The 18,001-nt window shown below is 40.8% G+C and overlaps 1 protein-coding gene across 1 annotated transcript; it reads right to left on the bottom strand.

Annotated features, from left to right (window-relative positions):
• Positions 1-1,011: 1,011 nt before the first annotated feature.
• On the bottom strand, positions 1,012-17,131 carry rhoab (ras homolog gene family, member Ab). The gene is made up of 5 exons (XM_049580139.1): positions 17,018-17,131; positions 8,586-8,743; positions 6,939-7,059; positions 5,607-5,737; positions 1,012-3,882 (listed from the first exon to the last, which is right to left on the bottom strand). Exons 2-5 carry the CDS (start codon positions 8,739-8,741, stop codon positions 3,709-3,711), a joined length of 582 nt encoding a protein of 193 aa, XP_049436096.1. The 5' UTR covers positions 8,742-8,743; positions 17,018-17,131; the 3' UTR covers positions 1,012-3,708.
• Positions 17,132-18,001: the final 870 nt, after the last annotated feature.

The following is an 18,001-nucleotide window of genomic DNA, read 5'->3' as shown; positions in this document are numbered from 1 at the left end:
TGTCAGCTAACAACAGGAAACTGAGGCTACAATTCGCACGGGCTCACCAAAACTGGACAATAGAAGATTGGAAAAACGTTGCCTGTTCTAATTAGACTTGACTTCTGCTGCGACATTCAGATGGTAGGGTCAGAATTTGGTCCACATGGATCCATCCTGCCTTGTATCAACAGTTCAGGCTGCTGCTGGTGGTGTAATGGTGTGGGGGATATTTTCTTGGCACACTTTGGGCCCCTTAGTACCAACTGAGCATGATTTAAACACCACAGTCTACCTGAGTATTGTTGCTGACCGTGTCCATCCCTTTATGACCACAGTATACTCATCTTCTGATGGCTACTTCCAGCAGGATAACGCACCATGTCACAAAGCTCATCTCAAACTGGTTTCTTGAACATGACGGACATGTACTCCAATGGCCTCCACAGTCACTAGATCTCTATCCAATAGAGTACCTTTGGGATGTGGTGGAACGGGAGATTCCCATCATGGATGTGCAGCTGACAAATAAGCAGCAACTGTGTGATGCTATCATGTCAATAAGGATTGAAATCTCTGAAGTCAAGCCCAGTACTAGCAAGGTGTACCTAATAAAGTGGCTGGTGAGCATACATATGCAGTTTATGCGACTCCCTCCGTTATATGCTTCTGCTTTGGGCCTCAAACGTGACCAATAAGTAAACAACCCACACTCACTGATAATTTCCAATTTTAAGTGTAAAGCATAGCGGGTTTTAAGGTGGTAAGACTTCAAATGTTTCACAATTTGTGATTTAAAAAGTAATGTGATCCACTTGAATCTCTAAAATGTCACTCTTTTTCCTCTCAAGTGTTTTTTAATTCTTCATGTTGCATGATGTGTTTATTTGTGACACGTTTAGTCCAGAGACACAAATAAACCCACCAGTTGATGAGAGACATATCCATCACTCCATCCATACTTCATGTGTATCGACTGAACTTAAGAGCTCTTCACCATCCCCCCTGAGACCACAATGAATAGAAGCTGGGTGTTATAGAAAGTAATTTATTACACAAACCAAAGCTAGTTTACAAATACAGTTTCCAGTCCTGTGCGTGTGTATAGTCTAGTATGAACAAACCCACGTTTTATATTTACAGACTTTGCATACAGCTTTGTTTTCCTGTTCCTTTGTTTACGTCACTGCTTCAGCATCCAAAAATTAGGATTTTTAAAATACAATAAAAAGTAGAAATAAAACTGATTTGTACATATTAAGGAGACATACATTGTTTTTTCCTTTTGTCTTTTCAGCCAAGTTTGTGCTCCAAAACAAAGAACAGAAAAAGAGCTGGCGATGCTCTAGACAGGCAGCCGAGGGGCCAGCCTTTCTCCTGACTGCCTAACAACAGCATTTGGCAGGGATGATTGACGGGTTGTTACAACCAATTGTAAATCATCAGAAAAAAACTCAGGTAAAGCACAAAAAGAAGAATAAACTAAAGCGACGACACATAAGCAGTCCCATAGTCTTCCACCTCCTATTTTAAATACTGATAGACAACATATTTAGGATTCTTTTTAAGCAGGAAATAAAGTATAAAAACAACACAAGACAAAGTTTCTGGAACAGACTCCTCCCTGTAGGCCAGGAAGAAGAACAGGAGGGTCCAACACTGTCAAGAGATCCTGAATCTGCCAGTAGATTGCACAGAAGAGTCAGGAAAGGCTGGTGGCTGATAAATCCTGAATATGACTGGCCTCTTATTTATTTATTTTTTTTTTTTTAGAATGGAAAGACCTTAAAAAAAAAACCTAAAATGAAACATTGCCAACACACAGCAGGTGGTTAATTCTCACTCTGCTATGTAATAATGTAGATTATATGAGCATGTTTTACCCAAAAATCTATCCAGCTGCCAAACCTGACAATTCTGTCTCTTCCATGCACAGTATTCTGGATAAAAAGGTCACGTCACGTGTCATGTTTGTCTTGAAACTGTTAAAGCAGATGGCAGGTACCAACAGTTAACCAGTAAAAGGCAGACATGTGTACAGTGGATAACATGGTACATCCCAGGCACCTTTCTTTTTTTAAACCTCAAACATGAACTAGCTCTGGTTATTGTACATTTGACCTTTATACATGCCTACACAAACAAAATTAATAGTTGTTCTTCCCGAATAAGGAGATCAATGGTGTGCATGTAAACACGATACTCTCCTCTCCTTGTTCTTTGTCCTGGTCTGAAACCAGGGGAAGATGAGCACCAGCAGTCAGCTATGTGGAACAGGAAGGGATGGGAGCTGAGCCATGGCGGTGTTTGCTCAGGTTGTACTATGTAGGGCAGGACGCTACCTCTGTCATCCAGTGGGCCCACCATTCACCTGCCACTTCCACTGATTCAGTCCCAACAAATGTTTTATGTTACAGAATGGTCACGTTTTAAAGCACACAAACCAACCTCAGTAAAGATTCACCAGCACGTGGGTGCTTTTAACGTCCAGCCCTGACACTGAGGGCTCACAATGCTGCTCCTTTGGAAGCGAGTGAACGTTACACTGTCCTCTACAACACTACTATGGTATGATGCCTAATATTCAAAGCAGCAACTGGAATACAGGTAGTGATGAGAGCCACTTTGACTTACACACCAGAGGATGATGCACAGGAAACCAGCGCTTTTCTTTCTTTAAAAATTCAAACTGCACTAACTCCAGATTGTCTGCAAATAGCAGCACCATCAGCTGGCTGTAACAGATCATCTCATTGAGAGCGACTCAGTGTTTGTCTGTGAGCGCAGGATTAGCCACAGTGGGAGACTAAATGGCACTGAGCTGGACATGTGAGCGTGTAGCTCCACGCTGCTCGGATAATACGACACATAAGGCCCAAGCACCTGACAGCACGTGACCGCCTGTTTACCACCGTGGATACAGCAACCTAATCAGGACAAACTTTTCTAAATGCCTTATTTTACAATATAGTTTTTTTGTTCAAACTGCAAGCTAATCTACCTCAAACCTGTTTAAAGCACCACTCTGAGTTCTTGATTCATACAGTTTACTGGTGATCTGTCTACTTGTGGGGCTGTTTAAATGACCTGCCCATGTAACCACAGCATGTAACAAGTAGGCTGAGTGTGCAAGGCTATGAAAACTGCAAGGTTTGCCCTGGTTTGGTGCATGCAGTTTTATCACACCCACTCTAACCCTACTTCCAGGTACAACCGCCACAGGTGAATAGTCCACTGGTGGCTGTTTACAGTGGTACTCATTTACTGTGCTGTCTGTTTGTCCCCATCCATCTGTCAAATCATCCAGGCAGGTCACTATTCACCTGCAGCTTCATGAGTTTTACCAGTCAGATAGATTTTAAAAAGGACCAGGATCTCCTGATGATCTCCATCAGTGTAAGTGGCTTGTTGAACAGACTGAATGTACTGGTGGCTGGTGTAAATTTCCCAACTTGATGGTAAACAGGTAAAGAGCCCAATGGTTTACAGCGGTAGTCCCCCCCCCCCCCCCCAACCCCATCCCCACCCACCAGTCCCTCTCCATCAGTCTTCCCAAAGTCCCAGGATAAGTTCAGTCCAACAAACAGCCATTTTACAGCGGTAGTCATTTACTGCACTCTTTTCGTCCCCTCCCTCCCTCTCCCATCTAGTAATCCCTCTGTCCCTCCCGAGCCCTAGCCCCTGGGTACAATGACCCAAGGTGAAAACAGTCCAAATATGTCGGCCATTTTACAGCACGACACATTTATTGCTCTTCTTTCCGCGGCGGGCCTGCAGTGCCGCCCTGGTGGCCATCTCGAACACCTCCCGCACACCGTCCTTGGTCTTAGCAGAGCACTCCATGTAACCAAATGCTGCAATCCGGCTAGACATTTCCCGACCATCTTCCCCCTTGACTGGCTCCTATTGGATGGAGAGAAAACCAAAAATTTGCATTAGGAAAACATTCATTTTAACTTTAAAAATCCAAGTCTATGATATACTGGCTAATAAAGCTAACTACTTCTATAAATCACCAATTTCTTGAAAACTGGGATAAATCTTGTCTTACCCAAAAAACAAAATATTATTAACACACAAATTTCATTTCTGGGGTGAAACAATTTAAAAAGAAAAAAAAAAAAAAAAAAAAAAAAAAAAATATTTACATTTATGAAATAAATGTAAGTCATAAAATATTCTGATCTGCTTGATTTTTTTTTTTAACTTATAAACTTACCCTGTGCCAGAAAACAGCCTTGTGCCACACAAGAATTCACAACACACAAAATAAATCAAAATCTAAAACTAACTGTTAACATCGGCTTACGGTCACATAAATCTTTTTTTTTTTTAAAGTTTTTTTTTTTAGAAAAATGTTGGCCCTTTAAAGAGATTTCTGTCAACTCAGATTTCTACAAAAACATAATTTAATTACGTACAAAAGGGGTAAGCTATATCCCAAGGACTCCTTCATTACCCTCTGGTTTTCAAAAAGACAGCAATGCTGCTTAAGTACTGGAACACTTTCTATTTTTTTTTTTTTTTTTAAATCATTTTTATTAAATAATTTTGCAATTGGGTGCGCCCTAACCACAACATGTCAACTCTGTAGCCCATATAAATCAGAACTAAATAAAGTTTAAAAATGAGCGCTCTGATTAGCATTAAGCGAACTCAGCAACTTCGAAAAATAAAATGGCTACTCACTACAACTAACTATGAAATTAATAAATATATAATGTTCTCTCGACTCCATAAGACGTCAACTCTGTCAGATCTTACCTCTGAAATCTTTCATGTTTGCTATTCAAGGATAAATCCAATCACTGGGAGGCTAGCCCGCTACAAGTTTTAATAAAGACCTAGATGTTTTGAAATATGATTTCCCAGCTTTATAGAGGAGTAAAAATTAAAGACACCAAAAATGAATGGGTGAAACACCAGTGAAAACTGATCTATACACGTTTCACTAACTGCTCTGTACTTCGGTCATCTACTAAAGATAAACTCAGGGTTCCTACATCTCCATAAACATCAACCAAATTTCCTCAAATTCAAGGACACAACGTGGCATAGTTTGAGACACAAATTAATCCAATTCAAGGCTAATTACTGCAACAATGCTGAGAAATTTTATAATGAGAACTAGTAGGCTTTACAGAGGCTGACAGACAATTTAACACCTCTCAATGGTGCAGTGATGGCAGAGTTAGCAGACAATATCAAAAGAACTTTAAATGATATTCTTAAACAAAATACATTTATTGAAGCACTTCCAATGCTTTCTATGTCTGCTTACAAATATTTCACAAACACTCACTGACTACAAGGACATGTGGGAACCCTGTTTACTCTAGTTGAGCAGAAGGAGAAGTATGTCTAAGCCAAAATGCATGCATGAAATGCTAGATGGTAATACTATTATTCATGCCCACCTTTGTGCATGACTGAGACATGCATTGGCCTGTTTGGTCTTGATAAACACAGAAATTGTGTTAATATAGAAACTGTTTAATATGCACAAAATATACCTCCAAGCCATGCTATTTCTCTTAGTCTGTTGACATAAGTCACACACAATACCCTTATAGGTAATAGATCTCAGTTTTTAAAAACTGAGCCAGACAGAATAACTATTAAAGTACCTGCTTCATCTTGGCCAGCTCTCGGCGTGTGTGCTCATCATTGCGCAGGTCCTTCTTGTTTCCTACCAGGATGATGGGAACATTGGGACAGAAGTGTTTGACCTCTGGGGTCCACTTCTCTGGAATGTTTTCTGTGAAAGAATGAACAAACAGATCAATAATCACTGGCCATTTAAATTTGTGAGGCAGGTATGAAGTAATTTGGTTGTCAGACTTAAAATCACTGCAGAGCCTATTACAGTAGATGTGATACATAAATTTTTCAAGTGGTGGGATAAACTTTCCATCAACAAGGGGCCCCAGCAGCTCAATACAGGAAAAAGAGACTGAATTATAAAACATGTATTTACATATTTTCTGGTGCTACGTGTACTGAACTAAGCCCATTCTTGCCCAGTGACAGTGGAGAGACGTATCCTTTTGTGCCTCTCTGTGTATGTCTCATTTAAAAAACAGAAAATGCTAATAACTGCATAAATAATCTCACAGACTCACAGGAAATGTTGGTGCCATTTTGTCTTGCTACAATTGAAAACCCGCATTGAAAAGCAGACAATGGAAAGCTTGCATAAAAGCTATTGGGTGGTGCAGCAGTTAGCCTTATCTTTAAATTAGTTAACAGAGTTAAATCACAGGATGCTAGCATTTTGATTAGACCAACATTTACAAAGTAATTTAATTTAAAATGTGAGTCACTGCAAAGATAAATCTGCTTCTGAAGACGAGGAAAAAAAAACATACAAAGAAGAGCCTCCATATCTCAACTGAGCATCAAGTGTGGAAAAAAATCGGTTTAACTTGGTCAGCAAAAACACTGCTTTAAACAGAGATGTAAAGTCTGACGAATGGTAATGTAAAACAATTTGAAATTACAAGCTTTAGAACAATAAGCCTTTGTTTTATTATAATTTTAACTTCCTCTCATTTAATCCTGTTTAATTCATGCCTGGCACTTTAATTATCTGCTGCTTTTATCAGCTTTGTTTTATGCAAATCCATTTCCATATGATCACAGAAGTGCTGCTCATAATCACTGTGACAGAAAAGGCATGACTTGTTGTTTTACAGCATGTGGCAGCACGCCACTGCATGACAAATGATTTTTCTCAGTGAGTGTGCACGCGCAAATGTAAGCAGTTCCTCTATGAGTGGTATTAAGAGTCACAACAGGATGAACACACAATCTACAGACCCCAGAAATAACCTCTTATGAAAACGGAAAGATGGGGGTGTGCAGAGGAAAGACGGAGATGTGGTACTTAATGTCATGCATGAATGTGTGTAGGTGTGTGTCTGTCCGTTTGTGAGTGTGTGCCTGTGGCTTGTACTCACCCAAGCTGTCAGGGCTGTCTATGGAGAAGCACATGAGGATGACGTCAGTGTCTGGATAGGAGAGAGGTCTCAGCCTGTCATAGTCCTCCTGACCCGCAGTATCCCAGAGAGCCAACTCCACCTGACACGCACACACACAGAGGGTAGACAGAAGGACAAAGGAACGCGGAGAAAAGGGGAACGAGAGAGAGAAGAGGAAGAACAAAAGGGAGGGAGAGAAGTTAATACACCATGTCCATCTTGATCAGCGCAACTTTCACACTGAAGACAGCAAATAAATGAGATAATAAACACGGGCTGTGGTGAACCTCATCCTGTCTTGGAACTATAACAAGGACAGATTTATTTTCTTATTCCACAAGAGGAAATTAAGGCATCATAATAGCAAAAGAACTGTAATTATAAAAAGAAAGCAAATAATAAACGAGTACCTCTGTAATGCTGGTAAAATGTTCTGAAAAAATGGTCTCAGCCGTGTCAAATTGGCAAAAGAAAAACACCAACATGTAAACCAACTCTGTATTTATTCCAAATAAACACTCTGGCATATGGCTCCTAAGCCCTGACAATATAAAATGTGACACATATTAAAACCTCTCTGAGCAGGCAGACTGCAAAGCTGGATCAGGATTGGAAACCAGATCTAGACATTTGGAAAAATTGTGACACTTGACAAGAAGTAGCCCGAGTTTTCAGCAACACCAGGGGTTAGAAATCAAACAGCCAATAAAGACTCAACGTCCCAGAATCCCATTATCCCAGAATGAGGTCAGGACATTTGGGTTTATGACTGATGGGTTGGGCCGGGTGCAGCAGTTATCCAGAGTGGCACATATACAGTACATCATGAACCTGGAAGTCACATGGAGTCTCACTCCAGAGGAAAATACATTCTTCCTACTTCTGAGTTATGGTGATTTTTTTTTTTTTTAGAAGTATCACACACGGTCCTAACTCTACAATGTGCTTATGTTATTCTGGTGGATATAAAAGGTGTATCGAAATCACACATGAACACTTCCATCAATATGTCATATAAGCATTGCTGTAAAACCAAATCAATTACAAGACCCATGTTAGGTTTGAGTTAGCACAGCAGCTGACTGCACTTTACATATTCACACCTTAAAGACGACCCAGAAACATCTACAAATATTTTGACAAATTAATCTGAAGGCCTGTGACTAAGCCTAAACAATGCAGTCTGCAGGAACAGACCAGACTTAGCAGATGACTGCTGCAATGTGAGGGAAGATGTGAAAATGGAACAGTGCAGTTTTATCAACACTCACTTGGCCCTGAAGGTAGAATTAAAGCGTTGAGCATGATTAAGCATCCGGAGAACAAAATGAGCCCTGATACCAGAACAAAAAAACGAAGAAACTAAGAGGCAGGGATGTGTTGTGACAGTGCTGAAACTCAAGTAGATTACTCAACAGTCTCAGAAAAAGGTGCAAATTCACTGTGTTGTTTATTTATTTAAAATATTCATCTTAAAGACATTAAATGGCATTTGTTCACCAAGCAAAGCAGTCACTTCACAAGAATGTGTCTCAGATTTAGATCTACCCCGAGGCACCACTCTGACATGACAAATGTATGGGAAAGACTGACTGTAGTGACAAAGAATCGCTGCAGCGGTCTCACCTGTTTGCCGTCCACCTCTATGTCAGCAACGTAGTTCTCAAACACGGTGGGGACGTAGACCTCAGGGAACTGGTCCTTGCTGAAGACAATCAGAAGGCAGGTCTTCCCACAAGCTCCATCCCCCACTATTACCAGCTTCTTACGGATGGCTGCCATCCCTGGAGGGAGACACAGAAGGAGGAGGAGATAGAGGTTATGATCAAGGAGCTACAGGAAAAGCATGACATTCAGTAGAATCAGAAGTTCAGCTGTTACAGCAGAGCATTTGACTATCCAAAACCATCTTTACTTGTGATTTTTTTGGGGAAATACACAACAAACTAGCATGTGTACAAATGCCAGGACCTGTCTAACGGTCCATTTTATACATCGAGACAAAAGTTAACATGCAAATAAGGTGCAACATATGTGGCATGAAAGTAAGACTGCATCAGGTAGTGCTGAAAAGTGTAGGTGCACCATGCAACACTATACTTGACACATTTAACCACAGAGCTGGAAAAAAGAGGTTCTCAGGCTCAGTCTCTCAGGGGGTTGTGAGATGATTAAAAGAACCTGAATAAAAAAATGGACAGAGGAAATGGCAGAGGAAATGGCCTTTACATTTATGAATAATGCTTTATTCTTTAAGTATGGAAGGCTTGCAAAGTGGCCTGACAAGGGCAGGGGTCAAAAAGGCAGAGGGCAGTATGAGCATGAGTACATAAACATCCAACAGGCTAGCTGCATTAGCTAAATACTGACTGTGGCAGTGACAGGTACAGGTAGCTCGGTAAAAACAGCACGTCCAGTTTGTCACGATGGAACTGCTGTCCTGCGTCATTCAATATATCACTTCTATTATCAACGGTCTGATCATGATTTCTGATGATTAAGAATGAAACTATCAGGACAGACCACAATGGGGAGATGGTTCTATGTTAATACTGCTCAACATACAGGTGTCATTACAGCAAGGCGCAACAAGGGCTACTGTGAGCGCCAAGGAAGTAAAAGTTAGCCAGGGTTCCAGTAATTCATGTTAGTAAAAGACCCGACAGATGTGTCAGTGTGGGTGTGAGAGAACGAGCTTGCCCAACCAAATTAAGGGAAGTTGGGGCAAATGAGTGTCGTGCAGTCTCGTGTCATTGGCTGAGAGCAGCCTGGATCACTCCATATTGGGAAATGTCATTCTTCAGAAAGCCACAAACACAGGAACTAACTTCAAATGTTGTGGATTTTCTATTGAAAACCTTTGAATTATTCAATTCTTGCTGACGCATAATAACAAGAATTATGGCCACATTTTTACCAACAACAGAGTGTGATCAGAACATATAACAGGAAACAGCAATTTCCCTTCATACTTGAAAAGGAACTGTGTCCAAAAGGCACAGCCACTTTATTCACTAGGTACACATCAAACACACCTCATTTGTCATGGTGGCGCTGCTGCAGAGACAACTTTCACACTAACACAGTATATGCACTGTGTACGTACTAACCGCACAAGGACAATCGGACCCCACATAAAGTGGGTGATAAATCATATCCCTGACAGGTTATTTCCTCCTTGATCTGAAAAGGTGCAGCACTGTGCGGTGTCAATCACGTTTCTTCAACCTGCTATCTCCATCACAGTGAGTCAGCAGGAGGTGTGATGGAGAGCACACTCCCCAACACCTCTCCCGTTCTCTCTGAATCCATCAGTTGAGCTGCAGTTTTAATCTGCAGCATTTCTGAAGCTGTAACATGGCGCTACCACAGCCCAGTTAGAGGTTGAATTCCCTGTGTGACTTTCACTCCTCTGATCACAGACGTGTGGGACCGCCGGTTAAATGTTGGCATGCTACTGTAAAAAAGATTGTACTGCTAAAATCTGTATAAATATTGCATAGGCCTTGCATAAGAAGATGGTCTCTGGCCCCAAACAGTCTGTCTTCCTTCCCCTTGAGTTTTTTGTTAGGTTATTTTTTTTGTCCATGCAGCAATTTGTATTCAACTGGCATATTCAGCTACTGTAAACTGTATGCTGCCTACATTTTCTTCTGCTTCTGTCTGCATATTTAATCCTAGACCCCAGCACATTTAGAAACACTTCCTGTTACATTCACATAAGAAGTAAAATTCTAGTGTGATTACTAGTTGATTAAATACAAACAAAACTATTCTAGTGCTTCTTGTCGATTATTGTTCCCTAATAAAAACTGTCTTTCAATTTCATGGCCTTCTTTGCCCTCTGTCCCATTAGTTTCTGACCCTAAAATGCACCAAAGCACTGTGAGGTGCTGCAAGCTTTCTATAAATGGTAGATGAATACTCTAAGTAGGACAGCGGTGTCAAAAAAGATTAGACCATTCCCTCCATGACTTGAGGAAAAAGGAAAAGACAAAAACGGGGGCAGCTGTAGCCTCGAGGCAGGTGTATGGTCAATGCTCGAAACGTCTGACCAGCGGGTAGGCTGGGTAAATAACAATGTGCCCTCCTTTCAACAAATGCTGCCTAGGTGCCTATAAGAAAGTCATTAAGTCACTAAATATTCCCTTAGAGGCTCACCAGACAACAGGAGTCTTAAAACCGGTAATAATACAATGCAGCATCTAGGTATCAATGTCAGTATCAGACTATAAATTTCCAAGTTAGTATGCAAACCTTTTCCTGGCCAAAAAAAGATGCAGGAAAACACTTAACAGGGACATAATGAAAGAAAAAACACACAACAGGAAGGGCACAATGTGCATAAAACAGGCAACACAACAGGAAAATCTCCATTAGCAGTGGAGACTGTTGTGTCTGAACACTGAACTGCTTGAACTTTGGTTTCAAAAGAGCGGGGCCAACATAAAATAGTGGAAACACAGAACATAATCTAATGTGTGTTACGGTGCAATAATAATGATTAACAAAGTGATCAACAGGCAGTTGCTCCACTTTAAGACAGGATATTCTCACACTGATGCAATGCTAACGAGTAGCTTAAAGACTACCTAAAACTGCTTGACTCTTGTCTCTATTAAATGTGTAGCAGGAATTCATTGACACCATTTCACAGAACAAGAGTTATTACAACACGACTACATAAGAATTACATCAATAATGGGAACACAATGTTCACACGTACTTTCTCAAACATCAGCAGTACTAGAAGCTGTGTCAATCATTTTTTTTGTTTTGCATTTTGATTAAAAAATTGGAAAACAGAGAGGGGCTACAAGTGGGGTGGCCTAAATGTTGTTAACATGTGAAATGATGACAGCTGTGCAGGTCTGTTATTATTCTTACTCCGCTATCATGCACAAGAATTCTGAAAAACATATGTCAGTCAATCATGATTAAGTTTTTCTATTTGTTACAGAAAAACAGAAAAATAAGAAAAATGTGGGAGCCGTAATTTTGCTTTGATGCCACAAATGTCTTAAGGTGGGCATGCCCTGTACAATTTGAGCCTGTATCAGAGATGTTTTTTGATTCAATTTTCTTTTTGAGAAAATCGTCTGTGATGTACAGCCAAAGCTTTTGATTTATGTGCTCACACTGTACAGTCTGACTGTCAAGCCATGACCTGAGTGCTCACACTGTACATATAAAATAGACAATAAAAAGTCCTGTTGGCCCCTGGGGCCGTTGTGGCTATTGAATATTGTCAAAGATTTGTATGGAAGCTCTGGGGCAGGAAGAAGGTTGTTCGTAGCATCACACCAGTATGGTTCACAATAATGCATTATTGCCAGTGTCTCTCTCTTCATATTGGTCATGACAGGAGGAGGAAACATCATGGAGGCACATATGCAGTTGCCACAGCTTAACCAACCGAGCCTCCATATTTTCTGTCCAGATGCCACATTGTGTCACCATGGCACTTTCAGATGCTCTGTTTGCCCCTTTGCACAGGCGCCATGAGGAAAAAAGGCACTCATTCTGGGGGAACAACCCGTGGCTCTGCTTCAATGCTTCCAATGTGAAAGCCTGATGATGACCAACCAAAATTTTTGACATTGGTTATTCATCTTAACATCAGACAATTGATAAGGAGCAGTTGATCAGGTATAAACATGTTCTTACTCCTCCTGTACACTGCATGCCAGACGAAGCTGAATTTTGGTCTGACACTAAATTTAACTGTGCAGCAAAAAAATTGGGTCAGAAACAGGCTCAAATCGAACAGTATGTGCCCAGCTCTAAGTTCCTGTCATGGTTCCTTCTGTCTTGTTGCTTTAAATGGGCTTTTAGAAAAAGACAGGAAAAAAAGAGGATTTTCTCCTTGGGCCAAATCACACAGCCTTACACCTGCCCAATATGAGCTGAATATGTAAATTACTGACTCAGTGCTAAACGCGCCTGCAAGCTTCAGGCTTGTGAGAGTCAAGAGAGAGCATGCCATTTTTAAAGAGTGTATGAACAGGAGCTAATTCAAACATCTGGATGAAAACGGGTTGGATTTAGCTAGTGTTGATTCACGGCCCAGTATTTTTGACCACATACATCAATATTGATTTGGAACAATGTTGTCGTTGTTGGGTCACTATTGGTGTTTTCACAAAATATTCAAACAGTGAAACTTACACCACTTTACTGTAATACAGCCTTTCAACCCAGAAAAAGACAACACTTACAATATTATGATATCTGGATCCTTAGGCAATATCTAGTCTCATATCACAGTATCTATATAATATTCGTATATTATCCAGCCCTATATGGAAATACAGAATCTGGGACAATCTTAACCATTCATTTCCTAAAAACCAGATATTTTCCAGTTAAAGCTAATTTACAAGTGGGACCATGAGCTGCGGCTACACAGCACCAACACGCCGAGTGTGAAACTACCACCAACCACACACAACATCATCTTGGGCTGTTGCTAATATATTAGTCATATCTGCCAAACAGCCAGCCCAAAAAATTTAACAGGCTTGTCAGGCACAGAAGTGGTGCATGTGTGAAGCGGTGGAAGTGATGTAATGCCAACTAAGCTACAGCCTGCAGACAACCACATTAAAGCTGATGTCCAAACTGTCATCTGCGGGTGCATTAGAGATTTGAAATGTTTATGTACGCAAAGGAAAGAAAAGCTTGGTTATGCAGGCAATGCTGATGGTCACAGTCACAATAAACTGAGTGCATGTCAAATGCACTCCCCTGAGCAGTTATAATCCTGATAGGTAATAAGAACCAGGCTACATGTGCAAATCTCCACCTCCATCTGCATGTCAGCCGAGAAGAGACCATGAGATTAAATTTGGAGCCAGACAAACAATGGATAAGGAGAGAGATTGGGATAGACCCAACAGGACTGAATTAGCAGAGTAGGATATATACAGAGAGAGAGCATCTGGGAGCTCTCCTGTGATAAACACAGCCAGTGAAAATTGAAGGATGACAACTGGCAGCAGGGGTAAGCCTTCTTGTCAATTTTGCGATTCACTTCATCAACTGACTTTCCAAACAGAAATGTCTGATTAATGCTTCACACACACTGAGAGCCAGCACTGATTGTGCTCCTTTTGAAAAACTGCTCTTGTATTAATTTGACAACGCAGCGCATCCAACTCTCCTTAGCTACTTGACTGAAGAAGCTATCAGTGTATCAAACAAACACAATGTCTGATAGGTCTTGCTTTTCAATCTAGTCTCCACCTTTGCTATGGTTAAATATCCTGTGTGCTGTCAGCCAATCAAACTATAACAGCCAATATTTTTGACAGCAGGCCTGCCAGTCAAACCCACTCATGCATCCACACAACCAGTTTTCTTCAAACATAAAACTATTCTGTGGCTTTTTCACTGGTGGATGATGTGGCGTTAAGTGAAACACTATTCATCCTGCATTGTTTCCCTGTATGACACAGCGTTAAATGTATTATTAAAATGGTTACTGTGCGCTTGATGATTCATCACCCTGTCCTTTAGAAAACCCCACACAGGCAGCAGTTGCATCAAAAGGCTTGTGTGTTTACGCCAGGAAATACCCCACGCAGTCTTCAGCGTGGAAAATTAGCCCCAGCTTAGTGATGGTTAACTGACTGCCGGATGATGAATATGGCAGTTTCTGACAGAAACTTGGCAGGTATTTTTCTTCTGCCACCTGACATGTATTTCTGTGGGCGGTGAAATTTTAAATTGATCCATTACTGTGAAACAGTAAATAATTATTTTTAGCATAGTGTGCACTGAACAGCACACACATAAGAAAAAACACACTCTAAAAAACATCTATCTTGTGGATTCTGGTAGTGATTTGTCCCCCCCTGAATTAGGCCAGCTCAGTGCAACAATTTGCCTAACCTACATGATGAAGATGACAGCTACAACATGCGTGTGCTCAAGCACAGGGATCTTGACTGATAAACCAGATTAATCATGTTGCTAATTGAAACACTGAATCTTCTGACCTTAAGACAAATTGTCACTAGGATACATTCAAACCACCTGGATAATCATTGACGCCAATTTTGGAGCCTTAAACATATCCACGATAATAAGCACAATCACTCATAATGCGCACTCTAATCCTTAAGATCAAAACAAAACTTGAATATCTTAAAAGTGGGCCATTAATACGATAATGAGCTTCTGCTGCACAGCAAAACACCGCTAATACAAACTGCTGATAAACATTTAAAATGACCCGTTAGAGAAAGGAGACATAATGCTTTGGGGACACAATTAAATTGTATTTTCAAGAGGATTAGCAGATGCTTAGTTCCACAATTACAAAGAAAGAATCACACCACATCCTTAGCACAAACCCCCAGAGAAGTGATATGTATTGGAGAGAAGCCTTGACCAATAATAAAAACGTGACCAGATTTATGAATTAACAATATAATGAAACTAATACTAGTCAGTCACAGTAATCTTCCTCTATTACAGTGGAGGAGAGGATATGATTTTAGTTAACGACTTCAAGGGTGACAGAATGAAAACCTGCAATAAAACTCGTCTCACTGCCTCCCCGGCACTAGGTGCTGCAAAAGGAGCTATGGTATCTTTTGATGGACTAAATGCTATTCCAAAGGCATTTCTATAGTTGCCAGGAATAATGAAATGAATCAATGAATGAAATGAATCACAAAAAGGTTTCATTTCATCAAACCCACATCCAAAAATGTTAAATTTGCAACAGTATCTATCGGTATCTGCTTGTAAAAGTCCTTTTTCAGAGCTAGGTATGGATGTCATATATCATGCCACTGTGCTGCTAGATTACATTATTGAGATTTTACTTATCATTGTATATCTTCAAGAATGCCTTCGCCTTCGTTACACAGTTAAATGATAATTTTCTTATTTTGAGTCAGGCTAAAACTGACAAAAATTGCAGCTACTAACTTAAAGATAATGGACATTTTAGCTTTGATTTACAACTGTATGACGGTAGATCACAACCATTACACTGTCCCATCAATGACTGTGGTCAATCAAAATATAGTATAGATCCTTTCATCAGTATCACCCATCCCTAAGTGGTCAATTATATTACACTTATATCGCTGGTTGGGAAATTGACTCGTGCCTCTTGAGGTCTACTAGCCACCATAGCCAGCGCACAGACAAAGTTGTGTTTCTTGCCTGTGAGAGCTCCCAGTGTTTAGTCAAACATTGTTTTTAAAACCAGCTAGCCACTGGGTGGGTCACCAGAAAGATGGCGTCATCACAGAGGCAACAGATGGCTAGTGTGTCCGCAGTGGAAGAATGGGTGGGTGGCCCCGCTCCAAACTAAACACCAAGACCCACATATACATTACATATATGACTCCTCGCAGACGAACACTGCTCATGACAAAACCTCATTATAGAAAAACGGAAACTTAAAATCCCCTATTAATTACAGAGAGTGTTCTCTATGGTCACTGACATGTTGTAAAACCTTCAAAACGAGAGAATAGGATTTGGGTGTTGAAAGAAAGTACAGAGGCTGTGTTCCGTATAGTGTTTGACATATTGGAAATAACGTTAACGCCTAACGTTAACATTTAACGCTTACTACAACTAGCAGCCGTTAAAGAAGTGCCGGAGAGCCGTTGTGAAGCCGCCTGGTCAGCCGGGGCAAGTCAGGAAAAGAGACTCATTGTTTGGCTACGACTGGATTGCCAATCTAGGCCAGTCTTAAAGGTTCAATTTATAGGTAACACACAAGTTTTCGCAGTTTACCAACAGCCCTCGGTACAGTCTGACCAAGGCGTTTCAACCACAGGAGCTCATATACTCAGAATACAGCAGTTTTCTCCTCAGCACAAGTGTGTGGCAAGTGCGGAAGCGGCATTGAAATTGAGGTCGGTTAGGGGGAAAAGCTAACGGCAGCTAACCTCGCTAGCTACCGTTAGCTTTGCTAGCACGGCCTCTCAAAGCTCCGGACAACTTTTAAAATAACCCTGTCCGCTTTTAAACTCAACAATACGAGAGAAGTAGCACTTCGTAATGACCTGGTGTTACAGAAAGTAGTTTACCTGTAGTTTATGTGCCTAGCAGTCGGAGTTTTCAGTGTTTCCCGGAGCAGAGTCGCTTTTCCGACCAGTCGAGTCGCTCGCTGCTTCCTCCCGTCTCAATCTGATACAATGAATTACTTCACGGGAGCGCGCCGCCAGGGTTTGTAGTTTGTAGCTGGGGGGAGGGGTGACGGGCACGAGCCTGAGAGCCACACCTGCGCGGGCACGTGGTGCACGAGCGCTCGGAGCAGAGTTACCGGCTCGTTACCTGTATGTAAAGGTTACACCGAGCTGTAAACACTATTTTCAGATTGACATTTTCATAAATTCAAATTGTTAACATGTGTTTAATAGTTGAACATATGAGGCAGAGCTTTGTTAAGGTTTTATAATTACAGGCAGTCTACATTAGTGATTTTTATTATCAACTAGGGTCCAAAATGAGTCACTGTTTCCTTATATCTGAAGTACCACAGGTGTTTTTCAGGAGGTTGTGTCCCTTTATTAACACTTTATTTCCTAGCTAATCTAATGACATATAACATTTCATGGGCACTAACGTTACAGGTCCAGCACAAAATAAATGTTGGAGTTATATCCCAACGGAGAGACAGTTAGCTTTAAATTAATTGTGTTACTCCTCTTAATTGAGCCCATTACAGCTTTGCCAACACTCAAAATGTAACTTTCTGTAATTGGAAATGCCTGTAAGCCAGGAGTGAGGTGTCCAAACAGAAGTCTGTGCTTACTGCCCCACCTGGCGGACACTTAAGGTAACTAAACAAATTCAGAGAGACGAGGGACAAATATTGTAACATATTAAAGGAACACTTCACCCATAAAATGACCATTTGTAAATGAGTTAGTCAGGCCTTGTTACCTTGAATTCCTGAAGAAAACTTTTTCCTCCCATGCCTCCATGAAGAAAATTAACATGTCGATTTACTGAGTGATTGGGGACCACCTTTAACAACAGCATCCATTTACATACTTTCACACAACTTG

The sequence above is a fragment of the Epinephelus fuscoguttatus genome, linkage group LG7 (genome assembly GCF_011397635.1).
Source record: "Epinephelus fuscoguttatus linkage group LG7, E.fuscoguttatus.final_Chr_v1".
In the NCBI taxonomy this organism is placed as follows: Eukaryota; Metazoa; Chordata; class Actinopteri; order Perciformes; family Serranidae; genus Epinephelus; species Epinephelus fuscoguttatus.
This window is presented reverse-complemented; position numbering and strand designations above follow the sequence as displayed.